The sequence below is a fragment of the Indicator indicator genome, chromosome 2, assembly GCF_027791375.1.
Source record: "Indicator indicator isolate 239-I01 chromosome 2, UM_Iind_1.1, whole genome shotgun sequence".
NCBI classification, from domain to species: domain Eukaryota; kingdom Metazoa; phylum Chordata; class Aves; order Piciformes; family Indicatoridae; genus Indicator; species Indicator indicator.
The window spans coordinates 28507041-28518357 of record NC_072011.1 but is presented as its reverse complement, the minus strand read 5'-3'; the positions used below and the strand labels follow the sequence as shown (position 1 = coordinate 28518357).

At 38.8% G+C, this 11317-nt stretch overlaps 1 protein-coding gene across 1 annotated transcript in view; it reads right to left on the bottom strand.

Moving 5' to 3' along the window:
* Nucleotides 1–810: 810 nt before the first annotated feature.
* The window catches only part of SMOC2 (SPARC related modular calcium binding 2), a 144506-nt gene continuing 133999 nt past the window's right edge, over nucleotides 811–11317 (bottom strand). Inside the window, exons 10-13 of the mRNA XM_054395906.1 lie at nucleotides 9628–9730; nucleotides 8522–8796; nucleotides 3493–3536; nucleotides 811–834 (exon numbers count right to left, since the gene is read on the bottom strand). Coding sequence (XP_054251881.1) covers nucleotides 811–834; nucleotides 3493–3536; nucleotides 8522–8796; nucleotides 9628–9730 — 446 coding nt within the window. The remainder of the gene's footprint in view (nucleotides 835–3492; nucleotides 3537–8521; nucleotides 8797–9627; nucleotides 9731–11317) is intronic.

Here is an 11317-nt window from a genome sequence, read left to right as displayed (position 1 = left end):
CAGAAAAATGCTTTTAGAACCAGGCTGAACCAGACTGGAACAACATTACAATTCATCTTTTACAATTCATCTTGCTACTCCTTGTTGGTTTGTTGTTCAACTCAGGTGAAAAAAAACAGGAAAAAAATCCCACCAAAATATGTAATGCATGGCACCCCAAAAATGGATAAAAGGATACGTTTTTCTAAAAGTATCCTAACTCTGGAATAACTTTTAAAAAAAAATCCATTAGTAGTGGCATTTTCATTGCATCATTTTTGGAAAACATAATACTAACAATAAAAACAACGTGAAATACAATATAGCCACTAGTGAAAAATCTGTTCAGTTAAAAACAGAAAAACAAAGTAAAGAGCATTTTACACACTTCCCTCAGTCCTGCAAACCTGAAATATCCAACATTGCTTAGACAAAACTGAGAATACAGTAGACTTTTCAGTATAACTCTACTTAAATGACAGTATTAAGAAAAGCATACTATTGAAACCAAAATACAGAGAATCTGGTCTCTAAGCTACTGTTTGCCAGAAAGTTATTTTTTAAAAAATGGTTTAAATGCAAACTTTTACACCTCCAACATGTTTTACATATTTCAGACAACAAAAGAATGCACATACATTGTATGTGATAATTTTTCAAAACTAGCCATTACATTTTCACAGATTAAAAAAGTCTGTTTAAATATTTCATTTCTACAAAGTGAATTTACATTTTTAAGTACAAAGTGCAAATACTACAGTTGTTTTTATTGCCTTTTGGTGAGGAAATCTCCCACATGTCAAAGAGATCTGCCTTGGACTAGTAAGCTTTTCATCCTTGCTTCTTAGACACTTGCTGGAAGAAAGTTGGAAAAAACCTATGCATTATTAATGATGTTTTCACGTGATGAACTATAAATATTTCTCTCCATTTTTCAGCAGTGTCCACATTTCAGTATCAGAGCAAATGTTCTGCACAAATATTGATGAGGAATACAACAATCCTTTCCCTGTCGTCTTTCATGGCATCCATGAACAAGGCTATCAGCAAAATCTTTGCTATTTCTTTAAATCTATACCTGTCAAACCATTTTAACAACTTCCAGGGCCTCTCTCTGGTGCAGTACACCTTTTCATGGCATGTGACATGTAAGGAATGGGCTATTGGCCAAAGTCTTGTGACTCTATAGTTTCCTTGTAAGCATTTTGCTAGGCTGCAAAATGATCCTCTGGTCTCACTGACAGTATGTGTGCATGTACATGTATGTTGGACAGGGGGAAGCTGAGCAAGAGAAACATACCTGGGAGCTATCCCAGTTCTGTCAGATCCATCATGTATTTGACCTCTTTTAGAGCAATCACAGCCCAGGCTCAGTTAGCATACCAGTATGTGTATCTCTACCTGCTTTCTTTCAGTAAGCTTGCATGTGCATGCACACATACAGATGTGCACATAGGTTAAAAAAAAAAAAAAATCAAGAATATATCTGCCTAAGTACACACAAACATAATCTGTAACTGAATGTCTGCAATAAACTAGCAGAAAATGAGCTCTTGAATGCTCATTCCTGAGTGGTGCAAATCTGATCACTCCTTTCTAGATGGGTGGTTTTCCTCTGAGTAGCTCCAACCCAGCCCACTGCTCTTCCATAACTCCCTTTCAAGTGAAAACTTTTGTGATGAAAGCCACCTTCCAGATCCGCAGCCTTGTGTTATTTGAGTATGAAACTGCCAACAGATGGTTTGCTGAGCCAGACTGAATTCAAGGCTATCATTTGTCAGCAACAGCTTTTAAAATAATTGGTACTGAGTCAGCAATATTGTTGGACTAAATTAAAAAACATAGATGCTCTACGTCATTTTTATTACAGATTCTGCCAGTCAAGATCAGCTTACAAGAAAAGGGAGAGGGTTTGTCATGCTTCAAGTGTAATGCACGTGTGCCAGTAATTACCATTATATAATTAAAATAATCCCTTTGAATGTTTTTGAGTTCCGACAGAATAATTGTTTCCAGGCTGCCTTATTTAAAGTATAAGTGATTCACAGGGACATCTTGAAAAGTTAAGATCACAAACATTTGTTTAAACAAACAAAAACATATCACATCCCTCTAGCTGTGAGAATACTTTATATTTCATCAAAGATATGTAGGAAGTCTCTGTTACAACTCACAAACAATGTTGAGCTTTCCTCTTGGCTTGTGGGAACCTTGTGGGAAGGTTCAGTTTCTAACAGATTAATCTAGGTTTCTGATGGATAGGAAGGCATTGAACACAACTATGGTTTTGGGATATTTTTAGACAAATTCCTACTTTCCCAGCTGCAGGGTTACATCAAATATTCTTACAATATTCTTATATGAATATGTTTAAAACCAATTCATTATTTGCTGATTCTTTCACAGATACTAATCATTTAGTTCCTTTAATTAATATCGAAATGAGGCAAGAATGGTAGGAATATGATTCTTTTTTGCTAGACCATTCAGACCCATGCAAAAATGCTAGTTAGTTGTGCCTGTGTTGCCCAGAAAACTGAATGTTTAGGCTTAATTATTATAAAAATAGATATACAGAAATTAGAAGCTCTTTTTTAACCTCTTTTTCTGAGCTTCCACTTGAGTCTCTCCTTTTCAATGTGTACCCTTCTTTGATTTAAAAATTCTGCTTTTGTGTCTTTTGTAGCTCTGAATGCCTTGAGCAGCCACAATCCTATGAATGACATACACTGGTGTTATTTGGAACAAAGAAAATCAAAACTTTGCAGAAAATTGATGCAAAACCAAATCACTGATTATGTTATCAGGATGCTTGACATTTTATTTGTTACAATCACTCTGCGGACCTAATCTGTTTTAGTTTTAACATCCATCAGCAGAGTGATGCAAATCCTAAGTTCTCCAGCATCATTATGCTCAGCCAAGCAGAGGCATTTGAAAGTGACAGCTTCTTTTTCTACTCTAAGATTTTAAAAGGCATTTAAAGCCCTCATATAATAATCCAGTGGGGTTTGTGAAATGTGCATATTTTCATTTGGCAGGGAAATGCACAGCTTTCTTCATGAAGTAATCTCAATCAGTGTAAGTTTGTGTCTACAATGTGACACAGGAAAATTAATGGAATTCAGTTAAGGCAAAAGATAAAGCAGTGCACATTCAAAAGTGTATGGGAATGCTGTCATTCAGGAATGAAGAAGACTCATTTGAGAGCTCAGTTACACTCATCTAATCATTGTATTACCTATACACTAATTTACACTGTATTAGGAATATCCACATGCAGGCCTAATTCACTTTGCATTTATGTACATTTACTCTGTGCCTGTAGCTGACAGGCTCAGCGTTCCAATCATAGTCAAAATTTATTAATCAGGATCCTGCTCTACATTTTCCTGGTAAGTCTGCAGAAAGGCAGAAGAATGCAGTCTGAAGCAGCAATTATAACTTTTAAAATCCTATGAAGCAAAGCTGGAAAAGGCAGAAATGGAGACCCTTGCTCTCCTCAGTACTCACCTGCTTGCTGGATGAAGTACTTTCAGTGTTGGTTTTAGGGGCTGCTAAAGGAAGGGAAAGAAAACATTATAAATGTGATTTGCAAGTTATACGTAGTGTCCCCAAGAACCGAAGACCTCATTCAGAAAAGGTATTATTCAAAAAAAAAAAAAAAAGAGAGAGAGAAAATATTTCCTATCTTTCATGGAATCATGGAAACATCCACTTTTTTCTTTCCTCTGTACAGATGTTGCTTCTTTCATGGAAAGTTCAATGGCAGCAGTTCAATGCTAGCTAATACGTGACCCGGAAAGGTGACAGAGCAGCTCATGCTGAAGGTCATCTCTAAGCACACGGAAGTAAGAGAAGGTTATCAGGAGCAGCCAGCATAGATTTGCCAAAGGGAAATCATGTTTGAACAATCTGCTAGCCTTCTATGATGGTGTGACTGAATGGGTAGATAGAGGGAGAGCAGTGGATGTTGTTTACCTTCACTTTATCAAGACTTTTGACCTTGTCTCCCATAACATCCTCTTAGGCAAGCTCAGCAAGTCTGGGTTAGAGGAGTGGATGGTGAGATGGATCGTGAACTGGCTAAACAACAGAGCTCAGTGCAGTTGAAGACCTGTAATTTGTGGCATTCCCCAGAGGTCAGTACTGGCTGCAGTCTTATTCAGCATCTACATTAACAATATGGATGAGGGGACAGAGTGTACCCTCAGCAAGTTTGCTGGTGATACCAAACTGGGAGGATTGGCTGATACACCAGAAGGTTGTGCTGCCATTCAGTGAGACCTGGACAGGCTGGAGAGTTCTGCAAAGGGCAACTTAATGAGATTCAACAAGAATAAGTGTAGAGTCCTGCACCTGGGGAGGAATAACATCACACACCAGTACAGATTAGGAGCTGACCTGTTTGAAAGCAGCTCTATGGAGAAAACATTGTAGTCCTGGTGGACAGGAAGTTACCTATGGGGACAGCAATGTGCCCTGGTGGCTGAGAAGGCAAATGGTATCCTGAGGTGCATTAAGAAGTGTGGCCAGTGGGTCAAAGGATGCTCTTGTCCCCGTGTACTCTGCCCTTGTGTGACCACACCTTTGTGTCCAGTTCTGGGCTCCCCAATTCAAGAGGGACATACTAGACAGTGTCCAACAGAAGGCTACGAGGATGATTAAGGGACTAGAACATGTGTCTTATGAGGAAAGGCTGAGAGACCTGAGGCTGTTTATTGTGGAGAAGACCGAGAGGGCATCTTATTAATATTTACAGATGTCTGAATAGTGGGCTTCAAGAAGGTACTAGTCCCTTTTCAATGGTGTTCTGTGACTGGACAAGGGGCAATGGATGCAAACTAGAATTCAAGAAGTTCCACATCAACATAAGGAAAGAATTCTTTACTGTAAGGGTGATGGATCACTAGAACCGGCACTAGAACAGGCTGCCCAGAGATGTTGTGAAGTCTCCTTTTAGAACAAGAAGACTTGTCTGTATGTGTTTCTGTGTTACCTGCAGTAGGTGATCTTGCTTTGGCAGGGAAGTTGGACTCAATGATCTTCAGAGGTACCTTCCAACCCTTAACATTCTACAGTTCTATGATTGTATGATTCATGATTTGCTTAGAACAAATTGCATCTAGTTAACGTCAATCATTCTGAAGTTACTAAATCTTAAGTAATACATATAGCCTATTATACCTGGAGAGAATCAAGCATGGACAAGCAGATTGTCTGGAAAGGATTCACTTTGCTTAAAATATTGCACAGGAACAGCTCTATGAGCCAAAGACATTGTCCTCATTTAATCTGTAAAACACTAAGATTATCAGTGTCTCTCACAAGACACTTGGGACTCACACAGAATGATGCAAAGACACCTTATCTCTCACACCTCATGTGACAGGAACTCCTCTATCCCTAGAAATACACCTCTACTTGTAGTGAAGTGGCTATTGATTTATTTTGTGCAAGTGAAAGGATTATCAGAAAGGAAATCTTAATTATCAAGCCTGAGAAACAAAACAGAATGCTGATATTCCAACAAAAACAATTTTTACTGTCTTGTCTTTAGAAGTCTATATATCTAGGAAAGCAACCAAATGACATTCTTTAGTACTTTTTTCCAACTGGATGCCATCAGTTTTTCAATGTAAAAATACTTAAGTCTTTCCAGGAATGAATGTTCTCATCATTGACTACACTGTTTTTCAGAAGCTCTGTTGAAAATCTCCATTTAGTTTAGTTAAATTTCTGTGTGATCTTAATATAATTTCATGTATTTTACAACTTTCTTTTCCCAAACAGGCAGTTTATCTTAATCTTAACTTTTTTTTTTTTTTTTTTTTTTAAACTGGGAAAACTGGGTTATCCTTTAAGTCTAACTATAGCCTCCCTTTATGTCATGGGGCAATGATTTCAGATCCAAAGTTCATCTACAACGAGAGACCAAGGAGTGTCAGATGCAGCAGGACACAAGTAATTTGCAAATGATGTTAACAGATGAAGTGACCATGATGGCCTCCATATTAAAACACTAGTCTGCCAAACAGTGTAAATGAAAAAGGTGTTACATTCCTATTTCCACATTTATAGCAATTTTTAACCTCCGTCATGTAAGTGAAAATTGCAAAAAACACAGATGAAAAAACGTTGGATTTGATATATTTGTTTTGAGAGATCTGTTGCTGTGAGTCATAGACAATTTACTTTACCAGTGCAATGTCGATTTATTCCATTTTTCTTTAGTATTCCCTTTCTCGAGTTGAATTTTGTGGAATTAATTATATTTCTGACTTCATTTCCCACTTGACTTGCTCTCCATTTCTGTGATCCCTGGCTTCATTTTAAAAAGTCCCAGACCAAAAAAAATCAAACCAAACCAAAAGCAAACAAACACACAAAACCCCACACAAAACAAAAACAAAACCCCAACAATAACAAAAACCAAAAAGAAAACAAATAAACCAAAACAACCCAACCTAACCAAACAAACAAAACCCCAAAAACCAAGCAAAAACCCTGCAAAAAAAACCCCAAAAACAGAAAAACAAACCAACCAACTAAACCAATCAACCAACCAAAAAGAACCAAACCAAAACAAACCCCACCAATTTGTCTGTATTCTTTTTCCACAACCTTGTAAACTCTAAGAATCTATGCTTGATGTTTGCAATTTTTTACTTTTGTTTTTTTTTTTTTTTCATTTTCAGGAATTGTGTGATTGAACTCTGCAGAGGCCATTACACACCATAGTTAGTTGCTTCCCTATCTACCAGTTTGGCAGTGAGGAAAGGTGTTTGTGTACCAGTGATTGTTCCACTTGCTTGGCAGATGACCACATTCCTCACTGTGTCTCTAAAACACATTTGATAAATGAGAAGACTTTAGAAAACTGAATAATGTTCTTCCTTTCCAACAGGAATAATAAAACAAAAAAAACCAGAGGTGTGATACTTCCACTCATTTAGGGCATAATTTCACTTACTGAGGACATAGTAGTGTAATAGTATTACACTGATTTTTCAATGACTGGCAATGTTACTGTATCCTTAGGTCTCCAACTGTAACACATTTAATGGTCAGAATTAACAGGAAGTTTTTGATTCTACCATAGCAAAGTAATTATTTCATAGAATCACAGAATCATAGAATGTCCAGGGCTGGAAGGGACCTCAAAAGGTCATCTACTCCAACCCCCCTGCCAGAACAGATCACTTATACCAGATCACACAGGAATGCATCCAGGAGGGTTTTGAATATATCCAGAGAGGGAGACTCCACAACCCTGCTGGGCAGCCTGTTCCAGTGTTCTGTCACCCTCACAGGAAAACATTTTTCCTCCTCTTTCCGTGGAACTTCCTATGCCTCAACTTCCACCCATTGCCCCTTGTCCTGTCATTGGGCATCACCAGAAGAGCTTGGCTCCATCCTCTTGGCACTCACCCTTTACGTATTTATAAACATTAATGAGGCCATCCCTTAGCCTCCTCTTCTCCAAGCTGAAGAGATCCAGGCTCCCTCAGTCTCTCCTTGTAAGTAAGATGTTCCACTGCCTGAATCATTTTGCTCTGCGCTGGAATCTCTCTAGTAGCTCCCTGTCCCTCTTGAACTGAGGGGCCCAGAACTGGACACAATATTCCAGATGTAGCCCCTCACCAGGGCAGAGTAGAGGGTAAGGAGAACCTCTCTCGACCTACTAACCACACCCCTTCTAATACACCCCAGAATGGCATTGGCCTTCTTGGTACAAGAGCACATTGCTGGCTCATGGTCATCCTTCCATCCACTAGGACCCCCAAGTCCTTTTCCTCTTCACTACTCTCCAGCAGGTCAGTCCCCAGCCTATACTGATCCATGGGGTTGTTCTTTCCCAGGTGCAAGACTCTACCCTTGCCCTTGTTGAATTTCATTAAATTTCTCCCTGCCCAACTCTCAGCCTGTCTAAGTCTCACTGAATGGCAGCACAACCCTCTGGAGTGTCAGCCACTCCACCCAGTTTGGTGTCCTCAGCAAACTTGCTGACACTGCACTCTGTGCCCTCATCCAGGTTATTGATGAATATATTGAACAGCACTGGTCCCAGTACCAACCCCTGAGGGACTCCACTAGATACAGGCCTCCAACTAGACTCCGTCCCATTGACCACAACTCTCTGACTTCTTTCCTTCAGCCAGTTCCCAATCCACCTCACTGCCTGAGCATCCAGAGCACTCTACCTCAGTTTAGCTGCAAAGATGCTGGGCAGATGGTGTCAAATGCTTTACTGAAATCAAGATGAACCCCATTCACTGCTCTACCATCATCTATCCACCAGGTTATGTCCTCATACAAGGCTATCAGGTTGGTCAAACATGACTTCCCCTTGGTAAAACCTCACTGACTGCTCCTAATTTGCCTACACAAAAGGAGCTTTCCTGCCACTTGCCCTAAGCAAGAGCTGCCCTAGCTACATAGAGGTGTACTCATTCATTCATTTTCTATTCTTCTGGCATATACAATATCAGACTTCATGAGCTTTGAATACTCTAATCAAAAAGTAAGAAAAGGTTCTTACTATGGTGTTTCTTTGTTTCTGCTTTACCTTCTTCTTTTGATACTCCCAAGCAGCCCATTAATTCTTGAACTGACAAGGACTTATCGTTATTCACATCACAGTATTCCACAAACTTCTTCACACATTTTTTGGGTTTTGATTTCTTTCTTAGGAATCTTTTAAATGGCTTGATTTCTTTCTTGCCAATGTCACCACTGGAATTTTTATCTAGCTGTTTGAAATACCAGTGGACCACTCTCTCCTCCAAAGTATGATTTGGATCAGGCTCTGAAACCCTGAAACAGAAAACAAGAGTTTAATCTTAATTCTGATACATGAACCTCAGTTTACATCTTCATTTCAGATTTGTTTAAGCACTATTAGATGCTTTGCTACAACAACTTCCCTGCTTTTGGCCACTAGTTTCTTGTAATGAATCCCCACATTTGGACCAACTGTGTCTTAAATTTTATACTAAGTGCTGGAATGTGCTTTCTGCAGGTCTGTACCATAATCAGAAAACAGTGCTTTCCTTTTCATTTCCTGAAACAGAGGAGAGTGAACATAGAAATACAAGAGAAAAAAAGTTTCATAGATGTCAGACAAATGAAATGCATAATACACCTAACTGAAGCAGGTCAACAATCAGCACTGCCAAATACCTAGGCTTCAATGACAACCCATGATGGATGCTCTTGGAGATAAAACACCTAAATACATTGAATTACAAAGTAAGATATATACAACAAATGAGACCTCCTCTTCAGATGGTGAACATCTGAGCTGCAGACTATGCATTTTTAATTCTACCTGTGACTGTTTTGTTTTACAAGCAACTAGGCAAAATATGAATCAGGAAGGTAGCACACATTCATCAACTAAAGCCTGTGTAGCAGCTACACATAAACTCTAAGCTCTGCTGCTGCTGAGAATTCAGCCATAATCTGTTCATCACTGTTTAGTGAACATAGTCCACAGTAGTAGCATGAAGTAATCTCTTCTAGATAGGTTCTAGGAAATTTACCCTTTGTGAAGGCAGAAGAAGAATTACTTCTCAAAGGCCTGCACAATTAATTCACCACTGCCAGAATCCTTTTAAAGACACATTAAAAGGATCTGAAACCTACCGGCTAGAAGACAATGATGGATCAGAGACTGCGTGCACCATATCTGTGGACAATGCATCCAAAACACTAGTTAGGAACTCATTCTTCTTGGCCCCAGGACAACCTAGAAAAATAGATATTTTTCTTTTCTCATTTTCTCTTTTTACCACATTTGTATTCCAGTAGTTCAATAGTTCAAACTTAAGAGATAGATGTGAATCTCTGTACAAAAATTCCCAGAAATTGTGCCCAAGTTCATAACATAATTCAAAGACAAATGTCTAAATTCAGGTACTTATCTATAACACAAAGCAGCAATAGAAAAGATCTTTTTGAACTCATACAAGTGGAAATCTGTTTTGCATACCTTGGGTTCCTTTATTTCAGTTTTAGGCATAATTTTTCCTTTTATAAGATATTTTTTACAATGAGTGTCACATTTTAAGAACGGTTTGAAACAACAGAACTTTGTACATGATACAGAACATTTGAATCATGATATAAAAGTCCTCAGCACAACAATTCTTTCAGGTTTCCACTTTTGCTCCTCTGAACTACCATTAGTTTTCTTGATACACATTCTCTCTGTGCATTGGTTTTCCTCTCTGCAAAACGACAATCAGTTCCTTGCCTCTCTCCCTTTTCCCTTGGACAGGGCTTAACTCCCACTCCATGGCACCTAGTCCACTTGGATGCTGTTAGCTGGTATTTTGTTTCACACTGTGAGATCCTATCATCATGCTAGATCGTTCTCCTAATTACATTTCCCATGTCACAAAGCTCTTCTCTGAAAGAAACTGACTGCACATTTCAGACACATAACATGTTAAATAAATATGTATTGAAAGATCTGCTCTTAGAGCAGTGCAGCTGCAGCAGATAAATTCATAAAGCCCATGGATGTTGACACATGGAGGTTTGCTTATATAATACACCTGCTTCCTCTCCTGCTCCCTAGAGCCCTAAGCCAAACATCAGGTCTTCCTCTAGCCCTGTAATATCTCAGTTAAACTCTAGGATGATTCATGAGCAGTAACACAGAGATCACATGTTAGTAGCTGGAGCCCACAGCAGGACTTTCACAGACAATTCTGTGCTGGAGGCCTGCTTACCTCCAGCTCTGTTCTAGTGCAAAAACAGTTTGAAGTGTTATGGAAAAGGAAAGTTAGTCAATCAGTGGGAATTCATTATTTCATTACACTTCTCAGTGACCCCTGGAGCAAGCAGAAGGATTATCTGAGTTTGAAAACCTCACCTTTCCCAGCAAATTATTTTTTAATACATCCCATGTTGATCGAAGAACATGAACCTGTGTTATATTAGTCCTTAGCTGCGCTGCAGTAAGAATAGCTCAGCTATTACATATAGCAGCATCACCCACTAAATACTGTTGACTAGCACACTCATGCAGTTATGAGTTCCTCATCTCTTATATGTCTTATATGCCTGCCTTCTGCACCAGGATCATTTTATTCCAGTAACTGCAAAAGGCATGTAACAGGAATTCACTGAAGCAAGTTTCACTGCATTAAGAGTATGCACCTGAAAGCAACTGTCACTCTCCTACATATGTTACTCTTCCCCTAGCCTTTGCCCATTTTTTTGATTTCCTGTTACAATTGTGAAAAAAGTTTAAAAAAGAAAAAGAGAAAAAAACCCACAACAACAAACAAAATAAACCAAACAGCTATGACTATAATCTTGAGCTTTA